At 60.7% G+C, this 17164-nt stretch overlaps 1 protein-coding gene across 12 annotated transcripts; it reads right to left on the bottom strand.

Annotated features, from left to right (window-relative positions):
* Positions 1-3182: 3182 nt before the first annotated feature.
* On the bottom strand, positions 3183-17140 carry TPM2 (tropomyosin 2). Of its 12 annotated transcripts, none has more exons than XM_049795005.1 (9): positions 16944-17138; positions 16125-16250; positions 9383-9516; positions 8187-8304; positions 7995-8065; positions 7156-7231; positions 6962-7024; positions 6566-6635; positions 3183-3486 (listed from the first exon to the last, which is right to left on the bottom strand). In XM_049795005.1, exons 1-9 carry the CDS (start codon positions 17055-17057, stop codon positions 3404-3406), a joined length of 855 nt encoding a protein of 284 aa, XP_049650962.1. In that variant the 5' UTR covers positions 17058-17138; the 3' UTR covers positions 3183-3403. The 12 variants fall into 12 exon arrangements, with proteins under 12 accessions (XP_049650962.1, XP_049650960.1, XP_049650956.1 ...); XM_049795003.1 differs by lacking the exon at positions 7156-7231 and adding an exon at positions 7667-7742 and having other exon boundaries at positions 16944-17134; XM_049795008.1 differs by lacking the exon at positions 3183-3486 and adding an exon at positions 3493-4742 and having other exon boundaries at positions 16944-17140.
* Positions 17141-17164: the final 24 nt, after the last annotated feature.

Genomic DNA, 17164 nt, shown 5'->3' on the forward strand with positions numbered 1-17164 from the left:
CACTTGGCCTTGATGAACCTCATACAATTGGCCTCGGCCCATCGATCCAGCCTGTCCAGATCCCTCTGTAGAGCAAGCAGTAAGCACAAATAGATAGTGAGCCTTAAGTTCTGTTGAGCTTTGTGATTAAAATTTGCCAGGACCAGCTAACTAGGAAGAAGAGATGAACCACCTGAAATGACCCACATTGCACACGCCTTAAGAGAGAGTTCAATTAGCAGACACCAAGAAAATGACCACCAGAGGGTTTCAAAGACCCCAAAAGACCACCGACCCATTTAATAGTAAGTGCCCCGAAGCGCGGACACTATGTAAATGATTTCTGGGAAATACCATGAATATATATGACAATTCCAGGAAATATAATTAATATGTATATATTAGAACAATATAAGCTTTGCTTGCTGTAGGTAACTGTATGCATGTTAGGAGGAACTATCCCCTAGAACGCCTGCTTTCTAAAACTCCAAAATTGAGTTTTAGAGAGTTTCTTTGAATGGCTTTTTCTACGATAACAGTGCTGGCTGTCCCCAGGGGTCCCTAGCTGCATTTCAGCCCACCATCGGCCTGCCTCACTGCAGGGGGGCTCTAGTGCTGCTCCCTCCGGTGCTGCTCCCAGACCTACTGCAGCGCCAGAGTGTGTGGGGTAGGGGCTGCATGCTCCTCCTGCACCACCCGCTCCACTCTCACAGCTCAGGCATCACAGACCCAATGTAGGCTGCAGTACTAAGCACTGCATGCAGGGCGTACATAACTCGTACAGAAATGAGGCAGCGCTGCGTGGTTATGGCTGTCCATGTCTTCCTCCAGCTGCCTTGTCCTCTGCTGGGATCAACAAATCAGTAATACAGATTTGGAGACCAGGAGCTTTGTGTGGCACTTGGCTTTAGGTGGCCTGACCTGTTTCAAAATCACCCAGAGCCCTGCAAAACCCGCACAGTTCAGCAGCACGGCTCTTCCCGCCCTCTGGGTACCCAAATCTCTCAGCCTGTAAATGCAGGGAGGGACTGGGGGGTGGCAGTGGTCTGTGTCCAGCTGTGCACAGCTCAATGTGTCTCATCAAAATGTCTCTGTGATGCTCTTTGTGTGGTCCTTCCCCTTCAGCTCATAGTTCAAGGATATTGAACAGGAAGGATTCAGAGATGAGATGAGGCACCAGAGTGATGAAACAAGTGGAGGATGGAGGTGAGAGGCTGCCAGAGGTTAATGTGGTGGTTTATCAATGGAGTGGCAGCCCACGCCAGGGCTGAAAGGTCTTCAGGGAGATCTTCAGCCTATCAGGCCAAGATAAACAAATCCAAAGGTTGAAATTCAATGGGAGAGGTGCAGTGGGCGGGATGGAGGAGGGGACTGGCAGTGCAGTCCTCAGTGTGGGTCTGAGTGACGCATGTGGGGAGATGTGCCTCCAGGTCGAGCTGCCCTGCCAGCAGCTCCACAGCACCCAGGCCTCCCAGAGCTTCCCCCAGCCTGCATCTTCCTGCAGGCCATGGGGGGAAGGACATGAGTGGGAAGATGGAGGAAACACAAAACTGTGCTGAACCATGAAAGATAGGCTTATGTCTCTGGGGCAGAGCATCAGCCGGCAACAGCAGCCAAGATCTCACTGCCAAACCACAGAAAGTTCAGAGGAAAAAAAAAAAGGCCCTTGCAGTGGGGTGTAAAAGGTTAAATTAAATGGACTGGTCCAAACTAGGAGGCAGCAGCAGCTAATGGGGAAAAACACTGGGTGTGAAAGGGCTCTTTGTCCCAGCAGGAAGGTGAAGGGCACCCAGAGGCTGGGTGCTGGGGACGCACCCTGTTACAAGCACAGGTCAGGCTTGTTTGCAGTGCAGGCTGCAAGCTCTCGAAGAGGAGGTAGTTTTACACTCCTGTTCCTTTTGCAGCCAAACAAGCCCCTGCCTGGAAGGTGCTTTGACCAAACATTGGAATGGCTCAGCTGATGTGCTGCAGAAAAGCAAGGTGGACCCAGGGAGGAGTTCTAGCCCTTGCACAGGGCCAGCTCAGCAGGCCAGGACAGCTGTGCACCATCCTCCCCTCCAGCACATCCAAGGTGGGAGGCTGTGGCTCAGGCGGGTCTCGCACCCTGCGAGGACAACCAGAAAATGAGCACCCTGTGCAAGAGGAGCCATTTTCCCTGTAGGAGGAGGTCTTGGAGACACAAACCAGAGGTGCCGGGCCAGGGAGAGGGCAGGAGGCCAGCAGCACCTGGGCAGGAAAGAGATGCAATCTCACCACCCTCCTTTTCCTGAGCTGACAGGCTCAGCAAATAAAGGAAAGCAGATAACGAAAGCTGTCCCTACCGGCTGCTCACTGGGGCAATGGCCTAGCTGAGCAATGGGTCAACAAGAATTATGTTTCCTGGCAGCATGAGTCTGTGCTTTTAGAGGGATATCCGCCGGGTAGTGTGGGACAACAGGGCTTGGTGCACATCATGGAGGGCTCAAAGCGGAGGGCAGGACTAGATCATGACTTTGGGCATCCCCAGGAAATCCAGCCTGTTTTGGTGGCAGCAATGAGACACATCCTGCTGCGCTTCTCTTTGTGTTGGAGAAAATATAGCAAGCCAAGAGGAAACTTCCTGAATGCTTTGGGAATTGGTTGCCTACTGCATTAATATTTCCTAGTTTATACAGCTGTCCTTCAGGCAGGCAGGCATTCAGTGACTAGTAATAGTAAATGCAACTAGTACACAGGGTAAGCAGCTAACCCCAGACCTGGAGAAGACCCTTATAACTAATAATGCGTGCATGCATGGTCACATACTTGTATGCATCCTTAGATGCCATCATGAACACGAACCATGAAGTAGGCTCCACAGAGAGGTCAAAGACCTTGTGGCTTCCTCAAGTGCTAGGCAGTTAACATCCTGGCTGTGGAAGGGGACGCACCAGTGACCTATGTCTATCACTGTGCACTTGAAGAGGATGGTGAGTTTGGACTGAGCTTGAGACGTGAAGGTTTCCTGTGCATCCCAAGGAAGCAATGGAGACAAGGGAACACCGCCCAGACTGTGTGCATTACCACTCCCAGCCCCCCACAGCCTCAGAGAACATATTTACGCTGGCTGTACCCACCCTGGACCCAAGCCCCTGCAGAACCTCCTTGTACAAACTGGGCAGGGAGACCCCCATCACGTATCCCAGTGCCTGTGCCCACCCACAAGGATCAAACACACCCATCCATCTTGCCAAATTGCTTTAATATTTAGACATGAAGACAGGACAGAGCCAGTCAGGCTGTGCACGGACAAGATGTCCCCGAGCCACACCGTAAGGCTGCAGGGCTTCCCTTCTCAATGGATGTGTGGATTTGGCCAAGACGCAGTTCAGTGATGACGTCCTGAGTGTGCCAGTGGGGTGTAAGTGTGGGGTAGGGAAGAGGGATGGGGGCTTCCCAGTGCAGCTCAGAGGTTGTTCAGCTCCAGCAGGGTCTGGTCCAGGACCTGGTGGATGCCCACATTCTCCTCTTTGGCACTGGCCAGACTCTCTGTGAATACAAGGGACACGCAGCCACGCACACAGACACAGCCCAAGTGTACCCAGGTGCAGCCGGACACACACACACCACACCAACCACAGACACACACACAGATGGACATTTCAGTACAGTGACAGACTCCTGCTAAGTGGGGCATCCCTGCAGAGCAGACTGCATGCAAGCAGCCCCATCGCTGCCAGGGATGAGCCCAGCTGCTCCAGGACCTGTCGGGGTGGCCAGGCCAGCCAGGCTGGTCACTGGGGGCAGGCAGTTCCCACTCTTCACCATTTCCATCGTCCCATGGTGCCCAGTTACCCATGGCTGGGCCCTCCGCAGCACTGGTAGCACTGGTGGGTACCATTCCTTGGCCAGTCACCAGCACATCCTGCCTCAGGGCATCACCACCAGCTGGCTGTGGGCATGTGCACAAATGCTTGGCCAGCGAAAAGAGGAGAGCCAGTGCCTGCTGCATGACCCAGTGGTGCTCCATGAAGAAAAGGAGTGAGACAGGAGCCCAGAAGGGTGGGCAGACAGAGAAGGAGCAGAGCTAAAGAGGCTGCAGGGATGAGCGCTGCCAGGCAGCTTACTGCTGAGGCAGCCTCCTCCGGTGTTCACTTCCAGATGGCGTCCTCCTTCCCTCCAGAGACGGGGATGGGACAAGAGCTTTGCCCACTCAGCCTCATCTCCCAGCACTCCCTGCTGGGCTCTTCCCTGTCCCCTGTCCCAAGTTTGGGGCAGTGGGTGCTGCCAGATCCCCAGTTCCTATCTCAGCCCTCCCAGCACCCTGCAGGGACCCTGCTCTGAGGGGATCCTCCTTGCACAGTTTGGGGTGACCAGAGTGAGGAGGAAGAGGCTGGCTGCTGAGTCCTGGGACAAGGGGAGGAAGGCAGCAATAGAAACCGCTGCATCCCTCCCCGGCAGGGCCAGGCTGATGCCGGGGGACAGCCATCACCACGGGCGTCCCACAACATCTCAAACTCCCTCATTCCTCTCCCAGGAAAAACCGTCCAGCTGCAGAGAGGCTCCCTGTCCCCCCCCAAGCAGGGCGGTTACCCCCAGGAGCATAAGCCAAGGCTCCCCATCCTGCCTAGTCCTGGTGGGGAGTGGGTAGGGGCTCCCAGCCCCGAGCCAGCCTGGCCAAAATGGGGCAGGGAGGCTGGGCTGGGGCCGGGAGCTCTGGGCAGCTCAGTTGTTAAGTTCAGTAAGGATGACCCGCAGCTCGTTAGTGAGAACACGGTTTTTCTCAGCCTCCTGCCGGGAGCGCTCTAGAGAAAACAGAGACATCAGCGCAGCAGAGGGAAGAGAGAGAGAAAGGCAAGTTAGTGAAAAGAAAACAGTGTTCCCCAAAGCCCTAACTGGAAATCCCACAGCCACCCAGCCAGCAGCAGGGACAAGCTGGACTGGCAGGAGGAGGCAGCTGGTCCAGGGCCAGGGAGGGGGCTGTGGGTCCATCAGTTTGAGGAACTGGGTTCTGGGGCAGGGTAGGATGCTGAGGAAGGAGGAGGAGGATCAGGGACCCATTTAGGGATCGCTGCTGAAGGGCAGGGTCAGCCCCTTCACTGAGGGAGAGTGATGCAGGAGAGATGCCATGGCTGAGATTGCTGCTTGCAGTGAGGGAGTGGGGACAGGGAATGGACAGGACCAAGTCTAACCCTGCTATTTCAGGACAAAAGAGTCATGGAGAAGATGGCACAAGATGAGGAAAGCTGTGTATGAGGGCCGGGGGGTGGCAGGGGTCATCTCCAGGCAGAGGCAAAAAGGGCCCCATCCCGCTCAGCCTGGCAGTGTGGGAGCCACTCGGGGCTCAGCCACAGCCATCCCAGGCGTCCAGCGGCTGCGAGCTACCTGCGACCACCTCCTACCACCCTGCTGCCAGCACCTGTATGAGACAGGCAGGAGATGAGGGACAGAGTGGCATGAAGAAAACAAAGGAGAAACCAAGGACACAAAAATGCTTTATTGAGACCAACTCAGTAACCCAGAGGGACAGAACATAAAAGAAAAGTCATGAAATGCAAACTGAAGAGCGATGTGCAAAGGACAGAAGGGAGGCAGGGATGCGGGAGGAGCTGGGGGTCTTGGGACTGCCTGCCTGCCTGCCTGCCTGGGAAAGGGCTGCCTGCGCAGCTGGACCCAACCCTTCATCCCGTGGGCCTGAGCTTTGGCAGCGGAGATGCTGCTTCCTCTGTGCAGGTCCTTCCCACACTGGGCCCAGCAAGCAGCACTGGTGGACTTTGTTGGGGGGATGTGGGGGTTAGGTGGCCCCACTGGCCCTAGAGCTGCAGGGTTCCCTGTGCTGCTGCTGCTGGGGAGCCAAGGAGGGAGCTGCTGGAGCAAAGGGCTCCTGGGCACAGCCCTGTATCCCACTGGGCAATGCTGTGTCACAGACCTGCAACTGCATTAGGCACTGTCCGCGCAGCCCGCTGGGGTCCCAGAGGCTGTTTCCCTGCCCTGCCCAGCATCCCCAAGCACCTATACCTTGACTCCCCACAAAGACGGGTATTGCGGGAACACCCTGGGCCGGCACCTGCCCCAAAGGAGCCGACAGACAGGCACAGGCTAGGAAGGACAGGAGGAGGACAGACCAGGCAGGGAGGGTAGTGGGACAGCCAGGCAAGCAAGAGCTGGGGAGGGAAGAGGCAGGCAGGGAGGGGTGCAGTGCTGGTGTCCGGCGGGGGGCTCAGAGGGAGGTGATGTCATTAAGTGCATTGTCCAGCTCCTCGCTGATGGCTTTGTACTTCATCTTCTGCGCATACACTTCGTCTGCAGGTGGGGGGGGCGGGCGGGGGGGCAGTGCAGGGGGCAGGCGGCAGAGAGAGAGAGAGTGGCTGTGAGCAGGGGGCCAAGGGTGGCAGGAGCGTGCAGGCACAGGCGATGTGGATGTGGCCCTATTTCCCACCTGAGGGCAGAGCCCAGATCCCAGCAGCTCTGCGCTCCCACACTAGACACCACGGCATCCAGCCTCCCCCCTCCCAGGACCCCTGCCCACCCCCTCACCCTGGCCAAGCCCTGTCCAGCCCCACCAGGGGCACGTTGTGGCCAGCGCGCCCTGGGAAGGAGGGACATGGGGTCAGCGGGGACATTTTACCTTCTAGATCATCAATGGTTTTCTCCAGCTTTGCCACAGACCTCTCTGCAAACTCCGCCCGGGTCTCAGCCTGTGGGAGCATAGCGGGGAGAGGGTGAGCTGTGGGGCATGACAGGGATGGGTGCAGGCTGCACTGCACTCCAAATCTGCCCCGTCTGCAACTCTGGTACCCTTCTCCAGAAGCCCACCCCTGGGAAAGACAAGGGGTCCCCATGGAGCCCCACACCCTAAACCAGAGCAGGCTGATGGGGGGGCATCCCAGACCCAGGCACCTGCCATGCTGCAGGGCTGCAATTTGGGGAACAGTGGGAGGACACAGGCATAACTTGGTCAAAACCCACATGGGATGGCAAACTCTTGCCTGCATCGATGCAGTGCCAGCCCCACACCCCTTACCTCCTTCAGTTTTTCCCCTAGAAGCTTGATTTCCTCCTCATACTTGTCCTCCTTGGTGGAATACTGCAGAGAAAGAGACAGGCACCTGTGAGCCCCAAGGGATGCCTCCGGCCGTCCTTCACCCCAGCAGGAGACCCCAGCACCCCCAGACCCCACGCATTCTGCCCAGCCCCAGCAGCACCTCTGCGTCCTACCTTGTCAGCCTGGGCCTCCAGGGACTTCAAGTTGTTGGTGACAATTTTCAGCTCCTCCTCTAGGTCACCACATTTACTACATCCCAAGCAGGGGCCGCCAGGAGAGGGAGCAGGGCCGGGGGGCAAGGAGAGGGGGGGAGCAGAAAGAGCGGTCGTGGGGAAGGAGGAAAGAAAGAGAGAAAACAAGTTGAGAGAGGGGAAAACAGCACAGGTGGAGAAGGAGCAGAGCCACTGCGAGCAGGAGCTGCTGGGACGCATCCGTTCATCCATTCCTCGTGCTTCCTTGCACGGACACCCTGTGCATCACTGCCAGCCGGCCCCACCAAGAAGAAGAGCAGGCATGGTGGGATGGAGGAGCGTGCCCAGCCTGCGCCTGCCAGAGAGGGAGGTGCGGAGAGGTCGGTGGTGGAGGCAGTGGTGCAGAGAGGAGAGAGGTGGCTCGCACGGTTTGAGAGACAGCGACAGAGAGAGGGGGGCTGCTGCGCATCGCCCCGCGCCCCTGCCCCAGTACCTCTTCCTCTGAGGCAATGAGGGATTTGAGAGTCTGGTCCATGGTCCGCAGCTCTTCTTCCAACTGTCTCACTCGGCTGGGGTGGAAGAGGGGCACCCCGGGGGGGGGGACACAGCAGAGAACAGGGTCAAGGATGTGCTGCCGGCGGGCTGGCATCCCCCTGCCCCTAGCCTGCAAGCCCAGGGACCACCCCAATGGCAGACCCTGCCGCTCCCAGGGAGGGACTTCCCCATCCCCATGCAGACATCCCCGTCCCCACGGCTGCCAGGGATTTGGGGCAAGGGCTGCATGGGACCTCCGCGCGCTGCCCGCCAGGAGCCCTGCTCACCTCTCCGCCACCTCTGCCCTCTCCTCCGAGCGTTCCAGCTCTCCCTCAAGGACAACCAGCTTGCGGGCGACCTGTTGAGGGCAGCAAGAGGCACGTGTTGGCCCCATGCTTGCTCCAGCTGGGGCACAGGGCTCCAAGGAGGCAGCCCCAGGTGCTACCAGGGTGTCATGAGTGGGAGAAGGGAGCACGCACCTCCTCGTATTTGCGGTCAGCCTCCTCTGCGATGTGCTTCGCCTCTTTCAGCTGCATTTCCTGGAGCTCCATCTTCTCCTCATCTTTCATGGCCCTGTTTTCGATGACCTTCATGCCTCTGAGGAAAGCCCAAGCCAGAAGATGTTACTCCCATGGGTCAAGGTGGCACCTCTACCTCCTGCCTGCCCTTTGTTCCCTAACCCCGCCATACTCCAGCTCCAGAGACATGGGACATTGCCTGGGGATGCCAGCACTCGCTGGCAACCCCACGCAGTAGGGTCACACGAGCGGTACCCCAGGGATGCTCCTGTGAGCAATTACAGCAGTGGAGCAGGTCCCAGGGCCGTGTTCCAGAGAGAGGACCTGTGGCTATGTTGCCTCTCAACCAGGCAGGTCCGGAACCCATCATTTAGGGGGGAAAATGTCTGCAGCCCAGGATGAGCCAGTCACAACCTCCACAAAAGCAGCCTGACAGGCCAGCAACCTTTAGGAAATGCTAAAAAACCATCCTGTGGCAAAGCCTTTTCTCATTCAGGGGTGATGCTCACAGGCAGGGGGTACCAAACCCCTGTGAACCCCCATGGCAGGGACTCCTGCAGACTTTTCTCCTCTCACTTGGATGCTGTTGCTCAAACTGGTCTTTGCTAATGGAGGGAAGAGCTCACGTAACTGTGAGGAACACCGTGACATGTCCAGGCACTCCCGTACAACCTGAATGCCCTCGCCTGCAGGCTCCAGCCTGGGAAACCTGCTTGCCAGCAGGATGGGGCAACAGACTTTGCAGGACTGTTTTTTTGAATGATGCTGGTTTGTTCTTAAAAGCTGACCTTGTTTCCCAGGCACAGATGTCCTCTCCTGGGCTGTTGTTCAGCCCATGAGTGTAGGAAGCTGCTCAGGGGCAGAAAACAGGCTCCAAGCAACCTCTGCTTTTGGTTACAGCCTGATATTTGTATAAACACCAGATCAAATTTTTTCAGGATTTTATGGGTGCCCTGGAAATTTCAAAGCCCTTTTAAGAATGCCTGTATCTGGGGGCGTTCTCTGCATTGTGGCTTTGCTCTCTCCCTTGGGGGTCTGCAGGAAAACCAACACAAAGCCCATAAGGTCACTTCAGAGGGACCCCACTGTGAAACCAAGAGGGCTGCTTGCAATCAATGGTGACCCAATGCCACCCCTGCTGTCCCTTCCCATCACACCTCTCGCTCTCATCTGCTGCCTTCTCAGCTTCCTCCAGCTTCTGCAGGGCAGTGGCCAGGCGCTCCTGGGCTCGGTCCAGCTCCTCCTCCACCAGCTGGATACGGCGGTTCAGAGAAGCCACTTCAGCCTCAGCCTAAGGGAGCAGAAACCCCTCAATCACCCCATGTCTCATACATACATACATATGCATATATATTTTTTAAAAAGCATTTTCGGTGGTTACTTCTGCATTTGCTATCCAGAACACCCCTTGGCACTGTGCAACAAGCCAGTGCTTACTGGAATGGGATGCCTGACCATGCATCCCCTCGCCGTCCTATAGGGACAACAAGGTTTTCTCCATCCCTAGTGCCCTGTTTGATGCTGGCTCCTCCCAGCCACACAACCCCAGCCCAGCCTGTGCAGCCCCTCCACTACATCCTCACACCTCCGGCTCCTGTCCCGCAGAGGAACGAGGTGCGTTCCCCAGGGTAGGGTGGCCATAGCAGCCGTGCCGTCATGGGGATGGTATTTGGGGTTTGCAGAGCAGTGAGTAAAGGGGGAGGAATGCCCTGTGCGGCTTTGCTCCCAAAAAGGAGATCGGAGCCGCTTGTGGATTTCCTGTTTACGGAGGCGGTGGAGTGAGCCGGGAGCCTCTCCTGCGGGAACCCCCCCACGGGCCTGTGCAACAGGGCAGCCTGAAGCCAAGCACAGCTCCCCCCCCCCCCCCCCCCCCCCCCCGGCCCCCAGCTGATGCGAACAGCACAGTGCCAGGGGCAATGGAGCGAGTCGCCCCCGGCGGGCTGGGACCCGGCCAAGCTGTGGCTGCTGGGGCCCAGCGGACCGGGGCCCCCCACTTTCCCAGGCTCCCCATGCGCAGGGCTGGGAGCTGGGGCTGGCTGGGAGCAGTGGCCCTGGCCCCCCGCCAGACCCTCGATGCCTGGCCTCGTGCTCTTTCCATTTGGTGAAGGCCTCCTGCTCCATCGCCACCACTGGGAAACGCTGCCTCAGCAGCACCCGGCCCTGCTCCCTGCGGGGCGGGGGGGGGGCTGCAGGAAAGACAAACCCCCGGGTGCAAAGGGACGGGGTGGCGATGAGACCTCACCGTGGGGAGCAGCCCCGTGCACCAAGACGCAGGGAGGCATGCACCAACCCAGGGGATAATGTCTCCTGCTTATTCACAGGCTGGAGCAGGCCTGGCTGGCTGCAGTGCCAGGTCCCGTCTGGCCTGGTGCTCCAGTGCCGGGAATGAATGGCCTGGGGGATGTTGGCCAAGCAGGGGGACTGTGGGAGCAGCGAGGGGCTGTCACCCTGCGTGGCCCTGCTGAGCACCCGCGGTCGCCCGTGGTGAGCAGGGTGGGGACTGGCGCAGCCAGCACCTCTCTGAGCAGAGCAGCTCAGCAGCACGCCGGGAGAGTGGCCGGCCCCACAGCTGACACAACAGTCACCTCCACCCCATGAACACCCTTTTTTTCCAGGCTCACCGAGAGCTCGTCCCTTGCCAGACTGCCCAACGGGGAGCAGGGGCTGGCCCCCACGGTGTGATGCTCTGCCTGCAGCATCTGCCCCACATCATCAGGAGCCTTTTTTTCCCAGGGAATCACCCCCAAAGTGGGTCAGAACTGCCTGGATGGACACTTGGGAACACGAGCTCTCTGGCAGCTCCCAGTGACCGGGGAACCCGATCTGCGGCTGCAGGAAGGGGCCATTTCCTCCGCACACAGCCCGGGTGACAACAGCCCGGGTACCGCGCCCAGCTCTGCCGCTCCTGATATGGTGAGGATGTTAAAGGAGTGGGCATAGGAAAAAGAAAGAAAAAACACTCCAGCCCCAACAACAATAAAAAAGCTAGACCAGGAACAAGCTGCAGCTTGGAAATGCCATCCCACTGCCAGAGTGGAAATTCTGGCCTGTGGCAGCGCCAAGGGCTGGCTTGTCCCTGCAAAGGGACAGACCGGAGAGCTGAAGGCTCCGTGACTGCTGCGGCCCGGACCGCAGAGCCCGCTGGAAGCCAGACATGAACCTGGGCGTGGGATTTTTAGCTGTGCACGCCACCGGCTTCCGAGGGAGGGAATCCTTTCCCAGGATCTGCCCGACCCCAAGCAGAGCCAAGACCGAGCCGGCTGCTGACTGCTCCCCGGGGAAACCCTGGGGAGCCCCGCCGCACCGAGCATCCCTCGCAAGACCCACGGAGGAAGCAGTCCGGAGGCAGGGACGCTGCCCGAAGCCCCCTGCCCCGGGGGCTCTCGCCAGCTGTGCCGCGGCACCCAGCGCCTTTCAGCTCCACCGGGACCTCCCGGCCCTCCTCCCCGGGGGCGGCCAGCCCCGGGTACCGGCACGGGGTGGGGGTGGGGGGTGGGGGCGGGATGCCGGCGGCGGGACCGGAGCCGGTGGGGCATCCCGGGGAGCTGCCGGCCTCCCTCCCCCCCGCCCCCCCCACCTTCCCCGTCCCCTCCCCGGCGGCCCTTACCCGCTCCCGGGCCTGCCGCTCGGCATCGGCCTCCCGCTGCAGGTGCTCGGCGCGCTCCTCCGCCTCGTCGGCCACCTGCTGCAGGCTCTGGATCTTTTTCTTGACGGCGTCGATCGAGCTGATGCTGGCCATGGCGAGGGGCTGCCGGCGGGGAGGCCGCGCCGCCGAGCCCTTTGTGGGATCCGCCCGGCTCGGGCAGGAAGCGCTCAGGCAGCGGCCGCTCCCGCCGCCCGCCCTGCCTCCATCCCTTCCTGCTCCTCCTCCTCCTCCTCCTCCTCCTCCTCCTGCTGCCACCGACCGACCTGGGCCGTCGCCACCCCGGGCAGCGCACACCGACACACACACACACACACACACCCCCCCCCCGGGCAGGGCGCAGGGTGCCCACCCACGGCGGGGGACGGGGTGCACACTCGTGTGTGTGTGTGTGTGTGTGTGTGTGGCGTGTGTCCCCAAACCCCCCACATAGGACATAGGGTGCCCCCCTGGGCAGGAGACGTGGTGGGTCGTCCCCCACCCCAGGCAGGGGTCACTGTGCCCACCCACCCAAGGCAAGACCTGCAGCGGCTGCCGAGCAGGGCACACTGTGCCCCCACCCCGGGCAGGGTGCACGGTGCCCCCCCGGGCTGATGCACAGTCCCCACTGGCTGGGCACATGGTGCCCCCAGACAGGGTGCACAGTGCCCCCCAGGATGTGGGACGCAGCACCCCCCTCCCCAAGGCAGGGCACATAGTCCCCTCCATGGGCAGGGTGCATGGTGCCCCCCAGGCAAGGGTGCACAGTCCCACCAAAATCCCCCAGAGCGATGGAGAGGAGGCCAGGGAGTCCATTTCCCTGGGGGAAGAGGGGCCCAGGGTGTCTGGGAGTGCCAGAGCCTGGCCCCTGTGAGCACCCATGGGCACAGGAGCAGCGTACCCATGGGTGCTCTCCCAGCTCTGCCCCCCTCCCCCCCCCCCCCCCCAGACCTCCTTGCTGCAGAGCTGAGGGGGGTCATGGACTTTTGTCCCCCCAGGGGCCATAAGTAAGTCAGTGAGAGGCATGGGGCAGATGGGGCAGAGCCCGCTCCTGTGTACCCTCCAAGGATACCTAGGGCTGGAGCTCCAGGGCACAGCCCGGTCCCCAGCAGTCATCCCATTCAGCCCCTTGGCATCTGCTCCCCCAGGTGAGGACCTGGCTGGCAGCCCCACAGAGACCCATGGGGCCCAGGGAGCCCCCTGCACCCCCCAACCACCCTGGGGGCTCTGCCCTAGGGGGAAGACTAGTCCCCCCAGCTCCCAGCGCTGCATCCTGGCCGGGGCACATGCCTTTGACCCATCAGGAGAAGGCGGCACTCAATCCTCCCTTAAGGAGCTCTGACAGCTCCCAGGCAGCCCCAGCTGCGCTTTACACCTGCCTCCAGGGACACCAATTCCCAGTCTGACCCTGCTGGCTGCCCTTGTCTCCAGGACCAGGGGTCCTGGGGGGGAACCCAGCCACATCGCCAGCAGCGCCCTGCAGCCCCCCATCCCCCTGCCAAGTGGTGGTGGACGAGGCGGCCCTGTGGGTCCCTTGGGACCACATGGCCTTGGCCTCGGCTTTGGTCCTGGCCGATCCTGCCCCGCTCCCAGCACAATGCCTGGATACCAAGAGCGCTCCCAAGCTGGTGCACGGGGCCCAGAGCAGAAAGAGGGGTCCCTGGCAGCAACGGGGCAGGGGTGAGATGGATGCAGGCAGGCGGGGAGCAGGTTGGGGGAGAGGTTGGGGGGCAGACACCCCAGTTCCATGGCAGCCAGGCTGGGTGCCTCCTGCTCTGGCCCCACCCAGGGATGCAGTCACTTCCCAGCAGAGCCCCGTTCCCTCCCACCGGCTCGGGGAATCGCCAAATAAGAGCAAAGTCTCAGCCGGGGAGAGCAACCGGGGCGGGAACTTGGGTGAAGCTCTCCGGATCGTGGCCTGGGAACAGCGGAGTTTCCCTGGGCCCTGCTGGGGTGGCCAGGGACAGGCCACCGGCTGGGGACATGGTGGGCTGGAGGGGGCTGCTCTGCCTAAACCCGCTCTCCTGGCTGCGCCGTGCCCTGCAGCTCCTGCCTGCATTCTGCCCTGGGCACCGTGGGCTGTCCCTGCTGGGGACAAGAGGTGGAGGGGCCACGGTGGCTTCGCAGAGCTGCCAGGAAGGGGCTGCCAGCACCGTAGAGCTGCCACCAGGGGTCAGGCGCTCCCCTGTCCGTCCCACCATCTGATTCCCCCCCCCCCCCCCCCCCCCCCCCGCCAAGTGCCTGGGCGTCGCTTTGCACCCCTTAGTGCAGCCCCCGAGGGCTTCATGCCTGCCGCCCAGTGCTGGAGGCAGGGCAGTGCCGGAGCAGGGGGAGATTTATTCTTTTAAGGGATGACATTTTTGCCGAGAGCAGGAGCTTGCCTGGATTGCTGTGGTGGGTCCTGACCTGGCCAAGGGATGGGGACGCTCCGTGCTCACAGGCACACGTTGTCCTGGCAGCCAAAGGGGAGCACGGGGGTCCCTGGGGGCTCGGGGGGGGGGGGGGGGCTCGGGGGTTCTGGGGGTCCCCCCTGCCCTTCCTCCGCTGGAGCCGGGAGCTGCGCTGCACCTCACCTCCAGGAGGAGGTGACACCAGTCCTGTCACTTAGTGCTGTCAGCACATTCAGGGCCGTGGCAGGGGGACCTGGCACATGGCGCAGCCCGTCCAGACTTCGGCATGGACCCAGGGTGGCTGTGCTGGTGACAGGCTCCCAGCCCTGCCCACACCACCTGCTGCGGGCAGCCTGCCCTCCCCAATACTACTCCTTCACCATGCCTCCCCCTCCAGCCCTTCCCTGGAGGAGTCAGTGGCTCCTGTCCACCATCTGGGACGGGACTGTCCATGCCAAAGCCCACAGACTTGCCAAGCCACGGTGGACTGAGAGCAGGGCAAGACACCCTCCCTGCCCAGGACGGCACTGCACAGCCCACGGCCAGCAGCAAGCCACTCCGCACCCCATGGCTGACTCTGCCCAGTGTCACTGTTTGCCCCTTGCTCTGAGCCCCACGCTGGGGACGTCCTGTCCACGCTCAGCCAGATCCCACACTGAGTTTGCTCTGTCCCACAGCAGTATGGATCCAGTGGGACCAGTGTGAACCCCACTACACACAGGAGTCACCCTGCCCAGCTTGACGTGCCTGCCCCACACTGGGATAAATGTGCCCTTCCAGAGGATTTTCAGTGTTTTAACTTCTTGGTTTAGTATCTAACTAAATTGGGGCAGGTCCGTAGGGTCAGCAAACGGGGCTGGGGAGTCCCCTGGCCACTCCCCAGGGGCTCTGGGCCACCTCAGGGACTTGTGCTGCCACTGCTTGTCCTTGTCTGCTCACCCCTGTCCTGGCGGCTGCCTCGGAGATTTGACGCATCTCCCCCATTTAGCTCCATAAACCAGCTGGGATTGAATTTTTTGTTCTCAATCCTAAAAAACCTGGCCGTGTCCTGCTGGCCATGCTCCAGGCAGCTCCCCTTTAGCTTCTTCTCCAGTTTCCAGGGTTGGTTTTCATCAAAGAAGGACTGGCTATCAAAAGGAGGATTTATTTATAGGGTGTTAAATACCCTGTGTGGCACCGCCGGTCGTTATACCCTGTTCCCGAGCGGCTCCGTGGCCGCACACAGCTGTTCCACCCTTCATCCTGGCCGGGCACAAGCCAATTTCAACACCTTCCTAACATCTCCCCAGCGGGATCCATTTCCCAGGAGAAACATCAGTCATGGCACTATAATAAAACTCTTCCAGGCCTTGCCCTTCCCCGGGTACAGGGTGGCACATTGGACCCCAAAATGACCAAGTCCTCCCCAGGCACCCAGAGCATCCTTCCTTGCAGCCAGCACTTGGCAGCTGGCCACGGGCAAGAGCTTCTTCCATTTCTCTACCCTTTTTTGCTACCCTGACGCCGCAGTTTACCAAGTACCGCAGAGTTTTTCCTATAAGCATTGCAGAGTTGCATGCCTGGGGACCAACGACACAGCTCGGGACACTCGTCACCGTTAGCTTTGGGGAGCCGGGCAGGTGGCTGCCCACAAAGCTCCAGGCGGGACCAGCGATCTGAGCGGTGCCTGCTGCAGCTGCCCTGGCCCCCATGACCTGAGCAGGATCTGTCCAGTCCCTGCCCTGCATCTCAGCCTGGTTCAGTGTCAGCGTTGCAGGAATGGGATCCTGACAGTCTTCCCCAAGGACACTTTCCATATAAGGCCTCCCCCTCTTCCTTCACCCCCCCCACCCCACCCCAGAGGTCCAGCGCCTGTGCAGGGGAGGAGCTGCTGGCGCGCCTACATACGTCTGTAGCTTTCTTCTCCGCCTGCTCCAGCTTCTCCTGGGCCTCCTTGACAGACTCGGAGTACTTCTCCACCTCATCCTCCGTGCCCTTCAGCTTCTTCTGCAGACCCTGCTGCTCTTCCTCCAGCTGGGGAAGGGATGGAAGCAGGGGTCAGGGAGGATGGCAGTGCCCACAAGGCTGAGGAGCATGGTCATCCTCCTCCTGGGGGAGGCTGGGACCACAGCAGGAGCACATGGGCATGCTCCCTCTGTCAACTTTGGGTCCACACATCCTCAGGGAGCCCTTGGTCCCCAGGGCCAGAACAGCCCCCAGCACCCCTGAGCCTGGCAGGGGGTTAAGGGGGTGGTGGGCTCCCTCCCTGTGTAGGGGACTGGAGAGGTCCCGACATGGGGACACAGCTCTGGGGGGGCACCAAGCAGGTCCCCATCTCTGTGTGGCTGGGGTGGTAGTACGCTGTCCCCAAGGGTCTCCCTAGCAGAGGGATAGGGATGTAGCACCGGGGTGTCGCACTGAGATAAGGCACGTCTGGGGGGACCAACGTGAGTGGTCAAGGGCAACAGGCTGGAATGCTGGTCCTTGGGGACGGGCACCCAGTGGGGTGAGGTCCCCGCGGCTGGGCATTCCTAGAGCTGGGATCCACAGGCGGGATACCCAGTGGGGCAAGGTCCTCAGGGCAGGACGCCCCTAGGACAGGGGTACCCAGGCTGCACACCTAATTCGTGGAGGTCTCCGGTGCTAGGCACCCCCAGGGCGGAGGGTGCCCAGGCTGAACACCCAGCAGGAGGGGGTCCCCGGGTCTCGAGACCGTGGGACACTCACCTGCTTGCAGCGGTCCTCCGCTTGCTTCTTGTCAGCCTCCGCCTGCTCGGCACGGTCGATGGCGTTCTCCTTGTCCAGTTTCAGCATCTGCATCTTCTTCTTGATGGCTTCCATGGTGGCGGCGGGCGGGCGACGGGGCGCGGAGCGGCGGCGAGGCGGGGAGCACCGGGGGCGGCGGGAGCACCGGCACTGAGCCCCCCCCGGCTTCGCCGCGCCGCCTA

Source organism: Accipiter gentilis, chromosome Z (genome assembly GCF_929443795.1).
Source record: "Accipiter gentilis chromosome Z, bAccGen1.1, whole genome shotgun sequence".
NCBI classification, from domain to species: Eukaryota; Metazoa; Chordata; class Aves; order Accipitriformes; family Accipitridae; genus Astur; species Astur gentilis.